This window comes from Salvelinus namaycush, chromosome 3 (assembly GCF_016432855.1).
Source record: "Salvelinus namaycush isolate Seneca chromosome 3, SaNama_1.0, whole genome shotgun sequence".
NCBI classification, from domain to species: domain Eukaryota; kingdom Metazoa; phylum Chordata; class Actinopteri; order Salmoniformes; family Salmonidae; genus Salvelinus; species Salvelinus namaycush.
Genome location: NC_052309.1, coordinates 68,250,740 through 68,272,448, shown reverse-complemented (window position 1 = coordinate 68,272,448; position 21,709 = coordinate 68,250,740). Strand labels below are relative to the sequence as shown.

General features: G+C 45.6%; 2 protein-coding genes across 2 annotated transcripts in view; both read left to right on the top strand.

Moving 5' to 3' along the window:
- The window catches only part of LOC120035901 (inactive phospholipase C-like protein 2), an 81,671-nt gene extending 68,684 nt beyond the window's left edge, over window positions 1-12,987 (top strand). The window contains exons 5-6 of the mRNA XM_038982368.1: window positions 5,085-5,194; window positions 11,016-12,987. Of these exons, the coding sequence (XP_038838296.1) occupies window positions 5,085-5,194; window positions 11,016-11,432 (527 nt within the window). The 3' untranslated portion in view covers window positions 11,433-12,987. The remainder of the gene's footprint in view (window positions 1-5,084; window positions 5,195-11,015) is intronic.
- Window positions 12,988-17,050: 4,063 nt separating this feature from the next.
- Window positions 17,051-18,418, top strand: LOC120044532 (orexin-like). Its single transcript, XM_038989189.1, has 2 exons — window positions 17,051-17,151; window positions 17,832-18,418. The coding sequence occupies exons 1-2, from the start codon at window positions 17,086-17,088 to the stop codon at window positions 18,219-18,221; spliced, it is 456 nt and encodes a 151-aa protein (XP_038845117.1). The 5' UTR covers window positions 17,051-17,085; the 3' UTR covers window positions 18,222-18,418.
- The last annotated feature ends 3,291 nt before the right edge of the window (window positions 18,419-21,709 follow it).

Genomic DNA, 21,709 nt, shown 5'->3' with positions numbered 1-21,709 from the left:
TTATGTAATAAGAAAACATTGGGGGTGGGGATACGGGGAAAAAAGAACCCCTATGGGCCCTCAGCCTCATAACATAACACTTTCTCTAACACCCAGCTCCCTCCCTCACCCTCACCCTCCTCCACCCCACCCTTCACCCAGCCCAGTCGTAAAAAGACATGTCCTGCAGCCATCCCATGCCTCTGCATCCCATGCTCATGCTTTCTGACAAGGGGGCTGTTTTGGTATTGCTTGGCCAGACGGAACGAAATGGAATGGAAAAATAAAAAGTGCATAGCGAAGGAGCTACAAACACAGGAAGCTGAAGCGGCTTTATGTTCCTGTGACACACATGGCTGGGCTCTCAGCAGCCCCACGGAGACACGACACGCGGGTTTGTGCCCATAGGCGACATTGTAAGGCAGGTCCTCACCAGACATCACCGGCAACAACGACACGTGGGTTTGTGCCCATAGGCGACGTTGTTGCCGGTGATGTCTGGTGAGGACCTGCCTTATAACGTCGCCTACAAGCCCTCAGTCCAGCCTCTCTCAGCCTATTGCGGACAGTCTGAGCACTGATGGATGGATTGTGCGTTCCTGGTGTAACTCAGGCTGTTTTTGTTGCCATCCTGTACCTGTCCCGCAGGTGGGATGTTCGGCTGTATGATCCTGTGCAGGTGTTGTTACATGTGGTCTGCCACTGCGAGGACGATCAGCTGTCCGTCCTGTCTCCCTGTAGCGCTGTCTAAGGCGTCTCACAGTACGGACATTGGAATTTATTGTCCTGGCCACAGCTGCAGTCCTCATGCCTCCTTGCAGCATGCCTAAGGCACGGTCACGCAGATGAGCAGGGACCCTGGGCATCTTTCTTTTGGTGTTTTTCAGAGGCAGTAGATAGGCCTCTTTAGTGTCCTAAGTTTTCATAACTGTGACCTTAATTGCCTACCGTCTGTAAGCTGTTAATGTCTTAACGACCGTTCCACAGGTGCATGTTCATTAATTGTTTATGGTTCATTGAACAAGCATGGGAAACAGTGTTTAAACCCTTTACAATGAAGATCTGTGAAGTTATTTGGATTTTTACGAAATATCTTTGAAAGACAGGGTCCTGAAAAAGGGACGTTTCTTTTTTTGCTGAGTTTATATGCGGTAGAGAAAACGGCACTCTGTTTGAATGCCTACTCTCTCTGTCCTCCTTCCTCCACCCCCTCTCTGTGTTCATTATGCCCAGCCATTATTGCTTCTAATCAATTTAATTTGGGAAGTGGTGCTGATGTGTTGATGAGAGAGAGAGAGGCGGGATGTGAGGCGGGATGTGAGGCGACAAGATGTCCCCGCTAACTCCTCTCTGCATGCACCTACAGAGGTGCCTGCCTGATAAACCCCCAGGGCTCACCACAACACAGACCAATGAACGACCACACAGGCATCTGTGACATACGTTCTGGCGCACAGATGCTATCTGTGGCTGTGTGCACAAGTGACTGCATGAATGTGTGTGGACGTGCATACATGTTGCTTTTCATAACATACACATCATGTATATACCCCTAGAATTGCTTATTCAAATCCTGCGATCATGTTTAAGAGAACCACGGAGTTCATATCACCAGTTTTAATGGGCTTTTCCAGCCCTGGCACCAGAGGGACAGCAGCAGTAGACTGGCGTTAGCTAGCGTGGGTATAGGGCAGGAGGACTGATGGAGGAGGGAGGAGGGAGGAGGAGGTAGGAGGAAAAAGGCTGCATGGACATGTCTATGTTTATTTATTGATATCCCTTCCTCCCCTCCCCCTCTCTGTCCCTTGGTGAGATTCTCCGCCTCCTCTGGCTGCGTTGGTATGGTTAGCAGCCTCTCACCATGGATCCCATTACCATGGAAATGCAGGGGATAAAGAGATCCTTGTCTTTTCTTAGTCAATGCCGCCGTTCCGGACAGAGAAAATCCCATTCTCTGCGGTGTCCTGGGATGAAATCCGGCGTTGGCTGCTCCCTCCCTCCCAGCACATCACTCATAATAAATAAATGAAGCTCGGCTCGGAGCCTCTCTTTTTTGATTTCTGTTACTCTCTCTCGTGGTTCTGCCTTTTTCTCCATTCTGTTCATTTCTCTCGTTAGTCCCGTTTTCTCACTCCTCTTTTGCTCTATTTTACTACTCACTCTTATCTCTCCCCCTGTTTCTCTCCTCGCCTTGGGCGGCAGGTAGCCTAGTGGTTAGAGTGTTGGGCCAGTATCCGAAAGGTAGCTGGATCGAATCCCCAAACTGACAAGGTAAAAATCTGTCATTCTGCCCCTGAAATGGGCAGTTAACTCACTGTTCCACGGGCGCCGCAAGACGTGGATGTCGATTATGGCAGCCCCCCGCACCTCTCTGATTCAGAGGGGTTGGGTTAAATGCGGAAGACACATTTCAGTTGAACGCATTCAACTGCATTCAACACCCCTTTCCCTATGTGTATATGGAGCATAGGTGTGTGTGTGTAGGTGCATGCAGAGAGAAGATCTTGTCGTCTGTCTCTCTCTGAACACGTCCCAGTACTGACATGCCCGTCTCTCTCTCACTCTCTCTCTCTCTCTCTTCACACGAGAAGCAAAGCGTGAGACTGAGCCGTGATAGAGTAGAGTATGCCATAGGGGTGCATTACTTGAAGTGACAGTTCAAAATGACAAGTGTGCCACCGGAAGGGAAAAGGACAATTGGGATATGAAATGGTCCGAGAGGCTGTGTGCCACAAGGTTCCTCAAGCTGAGGGGTGGGCCCGGAGAAAAATGTAAGCACTCTTAAAGTCATAGACAGAGCTATGGATGCAAGGACTGACCATCCAATATATAAAAAATAGATTTTTAAGCATGTTATGAGGCTATGCAGAGTTTGTTTACATGTATAATGTTTACAAACATTGGTAAAACAAGCTTATATTTTGGGTTCTGATTGGATTTGACAATTGAACTAAGCTCATTTATATGATATATTCTTCAAGAATGAACGGGTATATATATAAATATATATAAATTCATAAATCCAAAAATGGATGTAGCAACTACAGATCTCCCCTTTTAAGAACTGAGTCGGACACCTTTACTTTTGGTTTTGTTGTGAATATAAAGGAGATAAATGAACGGCTTGAGGTTCAGGATATGATATCTCACTGATTCATTTCACTGACAGCTCGTAGAAACACTGTACAAAAATATTCAATCGTCAAGTAAATGGGAACAAAACAGCTTAATATAACAACAGGGATTATTATCACTTTGAAAGAGCAGCAATACAGTAAGCCAGGCGAGAGAGAGATGGGTAGATAAGTGGACGGATGGATGAGAGGAGAGCGTGTCAGAAGGCTGGGCACAGAGAGAGAGAAAGAGAGAAATGACCTCTGGCTAGACACTTATTGTTGCTCACCGTTATTATTGTTGTGAGTATCGCTATTTACAACCCCTGGGTGCCCCAGTTACACACTGCTCAGAAGCAGCTCACTAATAATATCTTTCTCTCGTTCCCTCTCTTGTTTTGCTCTCCATGCGTCTCGGCTAGGGTGATTCTCAGCCACTGAACTGTGGTGGTGTGTGGGGTTTTATGGGCGTGTGCCTGTCAAGGGGTGGCTCTGCAGGAGGAATGGAGAAATGGGCGTGCCAATGTGTGCCATGGGGAACCGGAATGGCGATGGCATACTTTGTTGAGGGGACTTTTTAAGTGGAGCACAGAACATGAAGGGTAGGGACACATCTTTGTAGTGGAAAGTTGCTCTGTACTTAAACTTTGTCCTCAAACTCTGAAAAAGTGTCCAGGGAAGCAGCTGTACTCAGCATTACAGTAGCTGTGTACTGTAGAAGTCAGTGTCAATCCAGTGGCAGTGGACAGATTTACAGCAGTACAGTACAGGCCATGGGACCGTCTGGGGTGGTGTGTTACAGTACACCCTACAGGCCATGGGACCGTCTGGGGTGGTGTGTTACAGTACACCCTACAGGCCATGGGACCGTCTGGGGTGGTGTGTTACAGTACACCCTACAGGCCATGGGACCGTCTGGGGTGGTGTGTTACAGTACACCCTACAGGCCATGGGACCGTCTGGGGTGGTGTGTTACAGTACACCCTACAGGCCATGGGACCGTCCAGGGTGGTGATGGTACTGTAAGCCCTACAGGCTATGGGACCGTCTGGGGTGGTGATGGTACTGTAAGCCCTACAGGCTATGGGACCGTCCAGGGTGGTGATGGTACTGTAAGCCCTACAGGCTATGGGACCGTCTGGGGTGGTGATGGTACTGTAAGCCCTACAGGCTATGGGACCGTCTGGGGTGGTGATGGTACTGTAAGCCCTACAGGCTATGGGACCGTCTGGGGTGGTGATGGTACTGTAAGCCCTACAGGCTATGGGACCGTCTGGGGTGGTGATGGTACTGTAAGCCCTACAGGCCATGGGACCGTCTGGGGTGGTGTGTTACAGTACACCCTACAGGCCATGGGACTGTCCAGGGTGGTGATGGTACTGTAAGCCCTACAGGCCATGGGACCGTCCAGGGTGGTGATGGTACTGTAAGCCCTATAAGCCATGGGACCGTCCAGGGTGGTGATGGTGGAGTACACCCTACAAGCCATGGGACCGTCCAGGGTGGTGATGGTACAGTACACCCTACAGACCATGGGACCGTCCGGGGTGGTGATGGTACAGTACACGCTACAGGCCATGGGACCGTCCAGGGTGGTGATGGTACAGTACACCCTACAGGCCATGGGACCGTCCAGGGTGGTGATGGTACAGTACACCCTACAGGCCATGGGACCGTCCAGGGTGGTGATGGTACAGTACACGCTACAGGCCATGGGACCGTCCAGGGTGGTGATGGTACAGTACACCCTACAGGCCATGGGACCGTCCAGGGTGGTGATGGTACAGTACACCCTACAGGCCATGGGACCGTCCGGGGGGGGGGTGATGGTACAGCAAGCCCTACAGCTGAAGATGAATAACATTGTTTTATTGTCCAAATGGACACAAGGTCCAACCGAAATTCGACTTCCGCTTTATCCTAACCTCTCTGACCTTGGCTGCCTGTACCTTATGAACAGTCCATTCACCATTCACCTTTGTGTTTGTCCAGGACTGGACTTCCATGTGGACCTTCACAGGATCGGGGCGAAGGAGGGCCTGAAGGGCCGGAAGCTACAGAAAGCCATGGAGAGCTACGCCTGGAACATCACCGTCCTCAAGGTATGAGTACAATACATCCATCCATCCGTCCTAAAACACAGGAAACTCTTTGACAAGATACTGTACTATTAAAGACTAATGGATAGTGTACTGTATAGTGTACATCCACACACTTTGTCAACATAACACTAGCAATGTATGGCTAGTGCGTCATTCGTTAGAAATACTGCCTCAGTCTGCATAAGTTCACAAGGTTAATTGATTTGCAACAACTTCCAGTAATTTACAGAAGTGATGTTGCTGCTATACTCTCCCAAGAGATTACATCATTTTGGCTAATTAGCACCTCCCTTCTTTGTAATCCTTAAATCTCTTAATTAAATGGTGCAGCTCCGGCCTACGGCTGTATCTGTGGGCTCAGCAGTAACTAACATGATAACACATCCCACATGAAAAAATACTATAGTATATTTACATTTGACATTTGGGGGGGGGGGGGGTCTTAGGAGAGGAGGATTATTTAAGATACTGTTTGAGGTAAGGTAAGGTAAGGTTTCAGATGTTTTCGGAAGATGGGCAGGGACTCTGCTTTCCTAGCTTCAGTGGGAAGCTGGTCCCACCATTGCAGTGCCAGGACAGAGAAGAGCTTTGACTGGGCTGAGCGGGAGCTGTGGGAGGGACAAGAGACCAGAAGTGGCAGAACGGAGTACTTGGGTTGGGGTGTAGGGTTTGAGCATAGCCTGAAGGTAGGGAGTTGCAGTTTCTCTTGCTGTTCCGTAGGTAAGCACCATGGTCTTGTAGAGGAAATGAGCTTCAACTGGAAGCCAGTGGAGTGTGCGGAGAAGCGGGGTGACATGAGAGAACTTGGGAAGGTTGAAAACCAGGTGGGCTGCAGTGTTCTGGATAAGTTGCAGTGGTTTGATGGCACAAGCGCGGAGCCCAGCCAACAGCGAGTTGCAGTAGTCCAGAAGAGAGAGGACAAGTGCTTGGATTAGGACCTGCGCCGTTTCCTGTGTGATGTAGGGTCGTACTCTATGGATGTTGTAGAGAATGAACCTGCAGGAGCGAGTCACTGCTTTGATGTTTGCAGAGATCGTGATGGAGAGGTCTTTGAGCGGGCAGGCCTTCCCCGGGAGGAAGAGCAGGTCCGTCTTGTCGAGGTTGAGCCTGAGGTGGTGGGCCGACATCCAAGTTGAGATATCTGCCAAGCACGCAGAGATGCGTGTCGCCACCTGGCTGTCAGAAGGGAGGAAGGAGAAAAGTAGTTGAGTGTCATCCGCATAGCAATGATAGGAGAGACCATGTGAGGATATGACGGAGCTGAGCGATTTGGTATATAGAGAGAAGAGGAGAGGGCCTCGAACCGAGGCGTGCGAAAAGCCTCCATGACACAATGAAGAGCAGTCTCGGTTGAGTGACCCATCTTGAAGCCTGACTGGTTAGGGTCAAGAAGGTATTTTCTGAGAGAGATAACGAGAAAGTTGATCAGAGACAACACGCTCAAGTGTTTTGGAAAGAAAAGAAAGAAGAGATGCAAGTCTATAGTTTTTGATGCCAGATGAGTTGAGTGTTGGTTTCGTGAGGAGGGTAGCGACTCGGGCCATTTTGAAGTCAGAGGGGACGCAGCCAGTGGTCAGGGATGAGGGAAGTGAGGAATGGGCGAAGGTCTCCAGAGATGTTCTGGAGAAGCGAGGAGGGGATGGGGTCGAGTATTCACTGTAGTGTCTTTGCAGACTTTGCTATAGTATTCACTGTAGTGTTTACTGTAGTATACTGTAGTATTTACAGTTAACTATAGTATAAATACTGTAGTGTAAGAAAACTGTAGTATATACTATAGTAATTAATACAGTGTTTTTGCGGATTGTAGTATACTGGAGTGTTTTTGTGGACTGTAGTATTTACTGTAGGGTCTTTGCTGACATTACTGTAGTATTGTAACGATCGTCTAAGGGAGGACACCAAAATGCAGCGTGGTAAGTGTTCATGCCTTTATTAGAAAAGTGAACACTATGACAAAAATAACAAAGAGATAAACGAAAATCGAACAACACGAAACAGTTCTGTCTGGTACAGTCACAAAGACAGAAAACAATCACCCACAAAACACAGGTGGGAGAAGGCTACCTAAGTATGGTTCTCAATCAGAGACAACGATAGACAGCTGCCTCTGATTGAGAACCACACCTGGCCAAACACACAGAAATAAAAAACATAGAACACAAAACATAGAAAGCCCACCCCAACTCACCTGACCAAACCAAAATAGAGACATAAAAAGGATCTCTATGGTCAGGGCGTGACAAGTATTTACCATAGTGTTTCTGTTTTGTTATCTTTGACATAGATTTCTCCTTCAGAAAACCTACTGGAGAAATACTAAAAGAGCACATTTTTCAGAACCTGTAGGTAGGTAGGACTGGGGTCTGAACAGATAGTTCAAAGCTTCTGCTCTTTTCTATAACCTGTAGAGAACACAATATATGGTCAATACTTGGCATGTAGGATTCTCACTTATGGATGGTGCAAATTGCGATATAGGAGAAGGGAATGGGTAGGGTAAATGAAATTAAATACGGTTGAAAAGTGTAGTGTTTTTGCGGACTGTAGTGTTTTTGCAGACATTACTGTAGTATTTACTATAGTATTCTACAACATTCTATAGTAAGTACTACACATGATCAAGGGATACTACAGTGTGTAGTATAGTATTCTACAGTATACTATGTTTTACTATAGAATTCTATAGTAAGTACTGAAATATTCTACACTAAACTGTAGTATTTTTTCATGTGGGATGATACCATCGCACACCATTTGTTAGCCAACATGCACAGTAGGCTCCACCCCTCTCCACCATCACCCCCTCTCCCTGGAGTTTGGACCCAGCAGACGTGCCCTTAGGTGGTCCATTGGTGTCACACTCTCCCCCTTCTCTCTCCCCTCTTCATCTCACTCTCCTTTCCCCTCTATGTCTCCTCTCTCCCCTCTATATTCCCTCTTTCTCTCTCTCCCTTCTCTGCCCTCTCTCCCCTGTCTCCTCACCTGTGACACAGGCCCACAATCATATAAAGCGGGGCCCAACGCCCTCGTTTCACAGCCTCAATGAATCATTACCTGTGGTAATAGCAACACTGATAAAGCACTAAGCCTCGCCACCATCTCGCCAAGACACAAATAAGGACATAGAGGGAATGTGTGATGTGTGTTTTCGATCTCATCTGGATGTAATTATTCAGGATTGAGTGTTTAGTGTGTTTAGCCTGGTTTGGGGCTCCGCCGGGCTGGCAGCCAGAGAGAGAGGGAGGATGTGACCAGGGATACGTTTGATTCCCCAGGACCTTTTTATCAGCGAGACGTCTGGGCTGCATCAAACACAACCAGAAACAAAGTTAAAGAAAAAATGGAAAAGGATAGAAGCGAGAATGGAAATAGGACGCTCAAAGGTAGTGCTAGCCACTAGACAAGGTTAATAGTAGTTCTAGATGCACTTTCAAAAAGGGTGTTGCTCAACCTATTTTATTTGGACTCATTGTTCTTTGGCAGCATATGTGGCTGGCAGTCTTATCTTAATTAAGCTTGAATTCACTCTATAGAACTGAAGGACTTAACTTAAGAAGCCTAACGTGGACACACAAAACCTAATGCCTTACCCCCTCCATCCCTCCACACTTCATCCTTCTCTCTCCTCCCTCCTTCCTCGTGTCTGTACGGTGAGTTATGGGTACAGGCTGCATGTCCGTATCTGCATAGCACAGCAAACACGGGCACATTAACAGCTAATCTACCTCTCTTTATGGTGGTGAACATTTGGTATGAGGCAGTGTGGTCTGTGTGTGCCAGCCAGGCTTGGCAGCCCAAGTCCAGGCAGGCAGTCACCTCTCAATTCAGCCCAACTCACTGGTTCCACATTCCTTTTATAGAAACTTAAGAAGCTGCAAAGACTCTATGGGATTGTAGAGACCACTACCTACCCCCCAGCAACACCAGCTAGTCTGATTCTCTAGATACAGTATTGTTCTTGAAGCATAGTAACTTAGAAGTCAATGATTAAAGGACTGTCCATGTTGAAGCTCCTCCTGTCACCAGTCTCTTCTCTTTGCTTAGTGCTCTCTCCACAGCTAACCTATAGTTTCACTGAGTCCTCTGACCCATATGTTCAGATCTGGAGGCAAATTGGAGGTTGAGATAAACCTTCCCAAAAAGAAACAATTATAGTAACAGGTTAATGGACTGTGTTAAGGATGAGGAAGGAACAACTGTGATTGGTTAGGAGTTCTACAGATGGAGATGTGTGATTGGTGGTTCTGTGTGCTGTGGAGTCTCAGCCTTGGCTAACCCCCAGTGGAACGCTGTGCAGGCCAGGCCAGCTGCGGGGGTGAGTGGACCCGTAGCCATGGTTGAGCTCAGCCCATTGTGATTTGGTTCCGGTACCTCCAGCCAAGTCCCTGACTGGCACAGCAGCACCAGCTTTGTGACTCACACGGGAACATTACATAATTTCTCAAACATCTGATTTATTCATGCTGTTGGAGTGGATTGTGTTCTGAGGCCCTTCATGTAGAAGACTTGTCGCTAAGCATTACCCTCATGTGAGAGGGGAACAAGAGGCATTTTGTACAGGGTTGTACCCTCAACCCCCCTGAACTACACGCCACTCTAACCTGTCTGCCCAGTGGCAATGGGAATAGACTGTAGTACAGACCGACAGACAAACAGACAGGCAGACAGACACCCCCAGTACAGACAGGACATGTTCCCTGGTCCCTGCCTCAAACAGCATCGTCCCACAGGGACGTCTCTCAGGCTCCCTTAGCCAGCTAACTGCTGACGACAGCAGGGTCGAATATGTGAGTATGGTGATGAGACTCAGAGACAACCAGAATCAGAGAATAGGGGACAGTTGCTGTGGAGGTGGGCTGTGAAGGGATGTGGTGGGTGGGATAGTGGTGGAGGACATGGAGAAAGAGAAATACTGGGATAGTGATAGTGGTAAGGATGTAGAGAGAAGACAAGAGGGGAGAAAAGAAGAGGGGAGTGTTAAGTGGCTTTAGTAGAGTTTTTTTTTAGGGACACAAGTTTTGGAGGGGGCTGTTTTGTTGTTGAGGATGAAGCCCCAGGAACCCCTTTCTACGTCTTTCCAGTCTGAGTGTCTACGGAGATGAATCCAGGCCCACAACAGTACAGAATAGAGCCAGCAGGGCTGCAGTAGCCCATTCTTTCACTCAGAAACCAAGGCAGCCACGGAAACTGCCCTGATTGACTTTACAACGCCATAAAGCGGGATGCCTGCCCTGACAACTTCCTCCCCATCTGGCCCGGTTTCATCTCTGGGGTGTTCCGAAATAAAGAGGACGATGATGATGGTGTGGGATCACTTATGAAATGCTGACTTACGGATCCTTTTTCAACAATGCAGATTTAAAGATAAAAAACAGAAATAGTGACACGAGGAATAAATACACAGTGAATGTGAATGACAAGTAAAAATAACATGGCTATATACAGGGAGTACCAATACTGAGTCGATGTGCAGGGGTACGAGGTAATTGAGGTAGCTATATACATATATGTAGGGTTAAAGTGACTAGGCAACGGGATAGATAATAGACAGTAGCAGCAGTGGGTATCCATTTGATTAGCTATTTAGCAGCCTTATGGCTTGGGGGTAGAAGCTGTTTAGGGTCCTGTTGGTTCTAGACTTGGTGCACTGGTACCGCTTGCCGTGCGGTAGCAGAGAGAACTATCTATGGCTTGGGTGGCTGGAGTCTGAAAAATGTTTGGGCCTTCCTCTGACACCCGTCTGATATAGAGGGCATTACTAAAACACATGAGTGACAGCATTCTCTCTCTCTTTCTCATTTGTCTCGCTCTCTCTCAGGGTCAGGCGGACCTCCTGAAGCACGCTAAGAGTGAGGCTTTGGACACTCTGCGTCAGATCCACTGTGCCACCCAGTCCTGTGGCCTGAGCAAGAACGGAGCTACCTCCCCTCAGCTCCAACACCATCCACTGCAAGCGCAGGCCCAGTACCAGGCCCAGCCCCACCATCCACCCCACCCTCACCATCTCCAACCTCAGGCCCAGACCCGACCCCAGGCCCAGCCGCTGTCCCAACACCTGGCTGAACCCCAGCCCAAGGCCCAACCACAGCTCCAGGCCCAGCTCCATACTCAACACCATCCCCTGACTCAGCGCCCGTCTCTGCCTCCCCTCCCACCACAGCCCCCACAGTATAGGGCAGCAGGCTCCCACGATGCCATCTCTGAGAACGAGACGGCCAGCGATGGTTCCTGCTGACCCGTTGCCTGTACCCGCAGTGGAGTCCACCCAAAGAGAGACAGGGAGAGGAGAATAGAAAGAGAGAGGGGGCTTGAGAAGCAGAGAGGAGAAGAGCAAAGAACATGGATGGTTCCTTTAACACCCCCGAAGATGGACAGGCAGAGTGAGATAGAAAGGAAAAAAGAGGAGAGGGAGAAGGAGAGAATGAAGGAGATGGAGAAGGAGAGAATGAAGGAGATGGAGAAGGAAAAAGAGCAGGAAAGGGAGAGGGAGAGAGCAGAAGAGAAACAGCAAATAGAGCAAGGGACGGGGAAGAAAACTCATCGTAAAAGACAAGAGACACAAGTTTAAAAATGTATTGTTTTAGAGACAAAGAAGAAATGTCTCTGTCAGCTCTCTCTCCTGTCCTATTTCTCTCTCTTGGATTCGAAAGAGCGAATAACACCCATATTAGTGAATTCAGTCAGTCTCTCAGCCAGTCAATTGTTGAGTCAGTCAGTCTGTCAGGAGAGTCTCGCTGTCTTTCTCTGGGCAGTGCCAGCACTGCGGGTACAGGCACCTTACAATGGCATTTCATACCGCGCAAGTTCGCCTTTGGATTCCCCTAGGATACCCATAGCATGTCCAGGACCCTTTCCTTCTCTCCTCCTCTATCTTCTCCCTTATGTTTACTCCATACACCTGTAGATCTGCCCTTCCATGCATCATCCTGAGCTTCAACCCGTTTGCCCTTCTCGCTGAAGAGGAGGCTGCCGTTTTAAATGCACAACGTAGAGCAGCTCACACGGACTAGTAGCTCTGTAGGGATCCTAGATAGAGGACCATTACTGCACAAACAAACCTGGGAGCTGTCTGTGAGAGAGACAGTAAAGGACTGCAGTTCTGCAGCCTATCTCTGTCAGTCACTACTTACCTGGCCTCTGCAATGATGCGCTGGCTCCCCCTGCTGGAGACTTCAACCTCCACAGGACCCCAAACACTTGCACAGTGCCCTTAATTAAGATTTTTAATTTAGTTAATTGTCAATCACAACATGCCTGGACGCTTAGTAGGGGGTCTCCCCAGCGCCTCTTCAGGGGCTGTGTGCGTAACGTCCCGTATGTTGCTGTCGTCGTCCCATGGATGGAGGGAGCGTGGCCGTACTCTGCCCACGCTCCAGCTCTCAAGAGGTAGCTACTAGCTAGAGCTCACCATTCTGTTTTAACTGGAACAGTCTGTCGACCCTGTCTGCGCTGAAAAGACTAAAGGACTCTATAGGTCAAAGATCACAAGAGGAACATGGACCTGGGGCAGATTCCTGCTGTCAATCAAACACACACCTAACCTAAAAGAGAAACTATGAATCTATATAGATGTATACTGTATGTATGTACAAGTAATGAAGAGCCCCTTTACATTAATCTCTGATAATTCTCCCTGAAACAAAATATCCCATTGATATGATTGTTATAATTGATGTTAGTTATATTCATATTACAATTATTTTATATACAGTACATTGCTTCTACATATACAGTGACTTGATACCTGTTGTTCTGTGCTGCAGATCAAGACAGGTGGTGTGGAATGTTGGGTGTAGGGGTTAGAGGTCAGGGTGGGTTTGGGTTGGGGGTCATCATTCCAAAAATTGGGTCAAACAATAACCTGACTTGTGTTTCACTGCAAAGTGATGTGGTTCTGTATGAGCTCCTGAAAATGGCCCATTAAAATTGGCTTCATTGTTTGTCCTGCCTCCTATTCTTCAATTCTTCCACTTTGTCATTGTCTTTATGCTGGCAGCCTACCTGACATGAATATGTAGGATTCCTTCTGCAGGACAAGAATGGGGAATATATTGTATGAAGCAATTCTGAGGCAACTCCAGAAGGTGTCGACAAATAGTAGGAAAAAAGGTTATGAGTGACAGTGTCTATGAGGAAAATGGGCATGAGGGATTCAGCCTTTTGCAAAAGTCAGGTACTATACCTCATCTCTATACCCCACACATACAGTGCCTTGCAAAAGTATTCATCCCCCTTGGTGTTTTTCCTATTTTGTTGCATTACAACCTGTAATTTAAATGGATATTTATTTGGATTTCATGTAATGGACATACACAAAATATTCCAAATTGGTGAAGTGAAAAAATAAAAATAAAAACATGTTTAAAAAAATTCTAAAAAATCAAAAACTGAAAAGTGGTGTGTGCATATCTATTCACCCCCTTTGCTATGAAGCCCCTAAATAAGATCTGGTGCAACCAATTACCTTCAGAAGTCACATATTTAGTTAAATAAAGTCCACCTCTGTGCAATCTAAGTGTCACATGATCTCAGTGTATATACAGTTGAAGTCGGGAAGTTTACATACACTTAGGTTGGAGTCATTAAAACTAGTTTTCAACCTCTCCACAAATTTATTGTTAACAAACTATAATTTTGGTAAGTTGGTTAGGACATCTACTTTGTGCATGACACAAGTAATTTTTCCAACAATTGTTTACAGACAGATTATTTCACTTATAATTCACTGTATCACAATTCAAGTGGGTCAGAAGTTTACATACACTAAGTCGACTGTGCCTTTAAACAGCTTGGAAAATTCCAGAAAATGATGTCATGGCTTTAGAAACTTCTGATAGGCTAATTGACATCATTTGAGTCAATTGGAGGTTTACCTGTGTATGTATTTCAAGTCCTACATTCAAACTCAGTGCCTCTTTGCTTGACATCATGGGAAAATCAAAAGAAATCAGCCAAGACCTCAGAAAAAGAATTGTAGACCTCCACAAGTCTGGTTCATCCTTGGGAGCAATTTCCAAACGCCTGAAGGTACCACGTTCATCTGTACAAACAATAGTATGCAAGTATAAACACCATGGGACCACACAGCCGTCATACTGCTCAGGAAGGAGATGCATTCTGTCTCCTAGAGATGATCGTACTTTGGTGCGAAAAGTGCAAATCAATCCCAGAACAACAGCAAAGGACCTTGTGAAGATGCTGGTGGAAACAGGTACAAAAGTATCTATATCCACAGTAAAACGAGTCCTACATCGACATACCCTGAAAGGCCACTCAGCAAGGAAGAAGCCACTGCTCCAAAATGGCTGTAAAAAAGACAGACTACGGTTTGCAACTGCATATGGGGAGAAAGATCGTACTTTTTGGAAAAATGTCCTCTGGTCTGATGAAACAAAAATAGAACTGTTTGGCCATAATGACCATTGTTATGTTTGTAGGAAAAAGGGGGAGGCTTGCAAGCCGAAGAACACCATCCCAACCGTGAAGCACGGGTGTGACAGCATCATGTTGTGGTGGTGCTTTGCTGCAGTAGGGACTGGTACACTTCACAAAATAGATGGCATCATGAGGGGGGGAAATTATGTGGAAGCAACATCTCACGACATCAGTCAGGAAGTTAAAGCTTGGTCGCAAATGGGTCTTCCAAATGGACAATGACCCCAAGCATACTTCCAAAGTTGTGGCAAAATGGTTTAAGGACAACAAAGTCAAGGTATTGGAGTGGCCATCACAAAGCCCTGGCCTCAATCCCATAGAAAATTTGTGGGCAGAACTGAAAAAGTATGTGCGAGCAAGGAGGCCTAAAAACCTGACTCAGTTACACCAGCTCTGTCAGGAGGAATGGGCCAAAATTCACCCAACTTATTGTGGGAAGCTTGTGGAAGGCTACCCGAAATGTTTGACTCAAGTTAAACAATGTAAAGGCAATGCTACCAAATGCTAACTGAGTGTATGTAAACTTCTGACCCACTGGGAATGTGAAGAAAGAAATAAAAGCTGAAATAAATCCTTCTCTCTACTATTATTCTGACATTTCACATTCTTAAAATAAAGTGGTGATCCTAACTGACCTAAGACAGGGAATTTTTACGAGGATTAAATGTCAGGAATTGTGAAAAACTGAGTTTAAATGTATTTGGCTAAGGTGTATGTAAACTTCCGACTTCAACTGTACACCTGTTCTGAAAGGCCCCAGAGTCTGCAACACCACTAAGCAAACGGCACCACCAAGCAAGTGACACCATACCAAGGAGCTCTCCAAACAGGTCAGGGACAAAGTTGTGGAGAAGTACAGATCAGGGTTGAGTTATAAAAAATATCAGAAACTTTGAACATCCCACAGAGCACCATTAAATCCATTATTAAAAAATGGAAAGAATATGGCACCACAACAAACCTGCCAAGAGAGGGCCGCCCACCAAAACTCACAGACCAGGCAAGGAGGGCATTAATCAGAGAGGCAACAAAGAGACCAAAGATAACCCTGAAGGAGCTGCAAAGCTCCACAGCGGAGATTGGAGTATCTGTCCATAGGACCACTTTAAGCCGTACACTCCACAGAGCTGGGCTTTACAGAAGAGTGGACAGAAAAAAAGCCATTGCTTCACATTTCCACAAACTTCAAAGTGCTTGCTTCAGGGCCTGAGTTACAGGCAGTTAGATTTTGAAAATTGAAAAAGAAAAAAATAAGCAAACAAGTTTGGTGTTCGCCAAAAGGCATGTGGGAGAGTCCCCAAGCATATGGAAGAAAGTACTCTGGTCAGATGAGACTAAAATGGAGCTTTTTTGGTCATCAAGGAAAACGCTATGTCTGGCACACACCACAGCTGCGAATGTGTGCACATGCAAATGGCCGGTGTTCTGCGGCGACGTTTAAAAATGTTGCTGTACACTGATGTCTAGAAAATTAGGCTACAGAAAATGTGGACTTGTGTAAGCCTCGCCGCTACACTCAAGTATGTGGGCATACTGCAGTGACGTCTAAAATGCTTTGACTTAATCAGCACCTTGGAGAGTGCTGTCCGTTTCACCACCATAGATAGTAGGCTACTTGGTTGTTTTCTCTGTCTGCTGCGCTGCTATATAGTGTTTGACACTTTTTTTCTCAATGTGTTCCAGTAACCCAGAGCCCCCCGGATAACCCTCCCTCACGCTCACTATGTGTTCCCCGGACCTCCAGATTTACAAATTAAGCACTGCCCAACGCTCTAACCTCTAGGCTACCTGCCGCCCTACAGGGAAAAGGGAACAAGGTGCCTCTACCACCAATGATCAATAGCTAGAGGGATAACATCACCAAGGACAGTGTTTGAAACAACAAACACACTGTTCTAGGTGTGTCAGTATTCCCGGAGCGACACATATTTAATACAATAGAGAGAATGATCATTAGCCCTCATTAGGACTGTTACATGACCCTCTAATTACAGACCATTCAGTCAGTCAGCTTCTAAAGGTTATCAGGGATGGTTCTTTGTGTTCCCTCATACCTTCGATGAGACCATGTCTATTGCTGCAGCTAATTAACCATGTCTCCGTCACCGCTAATCATAGCGCTATGTCCTAACGAAGCTCACCACCACCCTGACATAATAGCATTCCACTACTTTATTCAAAACCCAGGAAATATCCTAGAGATGGTCTGTGGCAGGATCAGAGTCATTAGGGACTTCTGATAGACTCCTCAAATGAGCAAACGAGTCCAACGTTACAACAAAGAAATGAGCATTGACGGACAGTCTTTTTGTTGATGTCCCCGTCGACTGGACTAAAGATATCTTAATGACGTCTATGGAGGGTGTAAATGAGACGACATAGGGACTTATAAAAGGAGACTGGCTTCAGAGAGAGGTGAGAGTAGAAGTGGACCCCACAGCCTTTAGCAGAACATGTGTTTCAACACAAAGCACCTTACTAGAGCACCAGGGATGGACACAGCGTGCTCAACCACCAAGGTAGGATCGACTATGTAACACAGCTTTTATTACAGATGTTTTTACTGTGGAATCATTTAAGCTGCCATTATGGTCCTCAGACAAAGGTCATGTAGGTACAAAAGGGGATGTTCAGAAAAGTACATCAGTTTTTGGATGCTTTTAAATATGAATGGTAATGCTCGCTAATGCTCCCCAATTTGCATTGAGTGTTTTTAGAATGGAGATGGATCACCACTATTTGCACTTAGCGTGTCAGTCACTGCTCTGATATTTTCATGGGTTTGAATTCCTTTCAGTCTGTTGAATAGGGTTTTTGGTAATGGGTGTAAGGATATTAAGCAATGTCATAATCTTTCAGAAATAGCAGGACCTTGTCTGAAGAAAACATTCTAAAACTGATAGTTGTTAGCAGACATGACTAAAAGCTTTCTGAAATTGTCCTCAATTCCTGAGTACATTTTAGCCTTCATTTTTATATTAACCATAAAGTTATATTAACATAGGCCTATGCATCTCTCTTTCTATCTTACTCTCTCCTTTTTTTATGTTTGAGTTTGCAAGAAAGGCATTTCACTATATTTGTGCATGTGACATAAAAAACGTGAATCTCTCTCTCTCTCTCTCTCTCTCTCTCTCTGTCTCTCTCTCTCTCTCATGAAGTTCTAACACTGAAATACTGTATCTGCTTTTACTGACAGAAACTCAAGGTTCTCATCTTGTTGCTACTCGTCTCTCATCTGGCCTGTGACGCTCAGGGGGTTGCCAACTGTTGCAGACAGAAATCCCACTCCTGCCGTCTTTACGTCCTGCTCTGTCGCTCAGGTGATGGGACGGGGACAAGGGGACCCCTCACTGATGACGCAGCCGCTGGAATCCTCACACTTGGTAAACGGAAAGAAACTGATGAACGTCGCTTCCAGAGCCGGTTGAATCAGCTACTCCACGGGTCACGGAACCAAGCGGCGGGAATCTTGACGATGGGGAAGAGGACCGAAGACACAGCAGAACCGCTCATGTGCTTGTTTCCCATTTTAGAGACGGCCCCCACTACCACGGCCCAGTTGGTTTTACAACTACCATTCAAGTGATTCATCTGGAAAACATCAATGTTGACGCATCATTTTTGAGGGACTGCGTCAAACTTGGACTAATGAAAAATATATGAAAACATGGGTTTTGGGTTTTAGATTTTATTTGTTTGTGGAGTAGGTGTTAGTAATTCTGGTAGTAATGTTGTAAATATTGTAAATGATCTCATTGGTGTAATAAAATGTGATAATGGTCACATGTAGCACCGTTGTATTTGCTTCCCTTGTGTCTCTTTGTATTTTAGGTGATGGAAAAGTAAATATGAAGAAAGTGACTGTCTTGAGGGTTGAGTCATCTAGTTGTGTCTATGTTATGGCATCACAACACAGGCATCACAATAGCCAACAGCCCCAACCAGCCCAAATCATCAACCCCTCAATCAGCCATTAGCACATGTCTGGATGGGTAGGTGTGTTTGTTCAAGTGAGTGTGTGTACCAGAAAAGTACTTTTCCCAGAAAGACCTTGGTTTCTGTGAAAGCTGGAGGTCTGCTGTATCTTCCATCTCTTTTTCATTCTAACCTGCCCTGCCTCTCGAAAATGACTCCATGATTCTTCCTCTTTCACAACTTTTCTCATGGGGGCAGCATGGAGCTGCTTCAGGGCTCAAGTCTGAATGGATCTCTGTGTTACTCAGAGGCCACATATTGTAGTCTGTTGTATAGCCACAGATCAAGGTCAAGACCCACTGTATTTCTCCATCATTGCATTACATTCTCTTGCCACATTTTTTGTCCCGATATTCTCACCTTGTAGCTTCTTTTTAAATGTTTGTACTTTATATATAGGTAATAACTGAAAAACATCATTGTAACCATTGTTAAGGAAGTAAAGTCTCAGGCTATTCTGCAGTCTTGTTTGTGTGTTCTTTATGCGTACAGTACTTCCATCCACTCACTTGGTCACAAACACACCAACAATTCACCATGCCATATCGACCATGTTTTCTCTCGGTTACATGTCAGATCGCCTGGTAGGTATAGAGGAGGTGATAATTAGAACAGGTGCTTAAGAGAGAGCGGGAGTCTGTCTGGGATACATTTCTATATTCATTTACTCATGCAGTACCAAGCTACCCAGCTAGCACATTTGGTTCCTTCTATGTTGTGGGAATGTACGTTTTTGGTTTCCCATTGGTTCTGGGAACGAAGCCATAATTTTCCTGACTGGTAAAACTGAAGGGAAAAAAATGGTTCTGGGAATGTACATTTTTAGGTTGCAGGGAGGTTCTGAGGTTCTGTACATTTTACTATGGTTCCCTGAAAGTTTTCCTGTGAGGTCTTATTAACATTCTGAGAATGAAATGTAAAGGTTATTTGGAGTTTTTTTTTGTAATTACCTCAACATTCACTGACTGTTTCAATAAGACTTTTAATAACACTGATAGCTTAGGTTAATTGTTTTGAACTCCAAGCACAGATAGGACACATGGAAATTAATTTGCTTAGCATTAATCATGCAAACACATTTCTGTTTTATTGTGGCACGGCATCAGTGGGATTTGAACCTATGAGCTTCTATCCAGGACGGAGCTAGCATGCCATGTTTTTTTCACTCATACAAAGCTGTTCATTTTAGTCTATTCAAACAGATTGCATTTCAAAGGAAACAAGCACTCCTTAAGATCAGGTGTGGCCAATTAGTGGTCGCACACCTGAACACACTTAACAAGATAGAGGATAGAGAGACCCCTTGTTGACCCTGAGAACAGAATGTATATGTTTTAAAAAGCATTCTTAAAATATTCTTTGAACGTTACTAATGTTTTCTTGTGGTTTTTATGGAAAGTCTTCTTAATTTTCTGAGAACATGACTTTAAATAGAATCATGAGAAAACCTACAAATAACGTTATGCTGAAGTTCTGAAAGTCCCACAGAATACCATTGTTTCTTAACGTTCTTGGAACAATTTGAGAACATTACTTTAAATAGAACCACAAGGAAACCTGTAGGAAATGTTATGCTGAAGTACTGAAATTCCCACAGAAGAACGTTGTTTCTCAACGTTCTCTGAACTATTTGAGAACATTCCCAATGCCAAACCAGTTGCAGAACATTTCTAGAACATTACCAAAAGTTAAATTAATTGTAACCAGGTTTGAACTTTTAGGAAACGTTCTGTTTAAAGTAATGAAATTGTTTTTTTTTGTCAAGCTCCTTAAATGTGCTGAGAATGTTCCAAGGCCAAGCAACTATCCTGAACCATTCCCAGAACGTTGTGGGAAGGTTGTACGCAAAATAACCAGAGGACAACCATGCTCTCACCAAGCTCTAAGAAACATATGGTTCTCAGAACATTATGTGCTAGCTGGGTAAGATGCTTATAAGACCTTAGAGGCTTTTGTTGATGTATTTGTTTATGTATATACATGTGAATCTTGTTCCTTATATATTCTAAAGCTGTGTGTGTGCGTGCGTGTGTGCCTACATGCGTGCGCGTACAATTTGCCTCCCTGTGCATGTCAACAGGTATACATGGGTATTCTCATCCCTATTTCCTAGTAAGGATACATGAACAGAAGTGGATGATGGCAGTGGTGTGTATAGCAGAAAAAGAGGGAGGGGAGAGGCACAATGAAAGAGAAAGCCAGATGAGATTCACTGGTCTACTGACTGCCAGTGTTTCTGTTAGAGGGGATGCAACAAGAGAGAGTGTCTATTAGTGTGTGAAGGAGAGAGATGACGAGAGGACAGAGTAAGATAAGGTATAGAGCCTAAAGGCGTGCGCAAGAAGGAGAACGAACAGAGAAATGTATTGTTAATAAACAATGAGAAGTGAAGAGTAGCAGGGTGTTCTCGCTTTCGGGGAAAGAGAGAGAGACAAAAGAGAAAGGGGAAAGGGAGGTAGAGAAAGAGAGAGTGGAGGGAGGGAGAGAGAAAGAAACAGGAATAGAGGGGTGAGAGCGATAGAGAATGGCAGAGACTGTGTGATAGAGAGGAGAGAGAGAGAGAGAGAGAGAGAGAGAGAGAGAGAGAGAGAGAGAGAGAGAGAGAGAGAGAGAGAGAGAGAGAGAGAGAGAGAGAGAGTACTGACTCAGATAACGGAAGTGGCGTGCGCATCCTGCTCTCCTGCTGGGGCTAGATGAGACTTCAGACTGATCTGTGAGGAGAGAAGAACAGAGAGATACACTACCTAACTTGATGACTCTAAGCTGACAGTGAGTTACAACACCTTAGCTTGATCCAAGGTGAGAAGAATAACTACTCACACTACAGAGAAGGAAGGAGCTAGAGGGAAAGATAATCAGCCTTACTTGGGATAAAGAAGAGGAAAGGTGGAAGAAAGAAGGCTATAAACCTGAGACTGAGGTAAATGCCACTGATACCCAGCTGACCTGTAGCTGAGTGCTGAGGCAGGATCAAGGAGAAGTATATGTTGAAGTGCAGACTGCAGAGTTACGTTGGTCTGACTCGCCCTCCTCTCAGCTCTGTATGTTCGGGGATGGAGTGACTTGGTGAGCCCAGCTGTGTCTTCATCGTTGGACAAC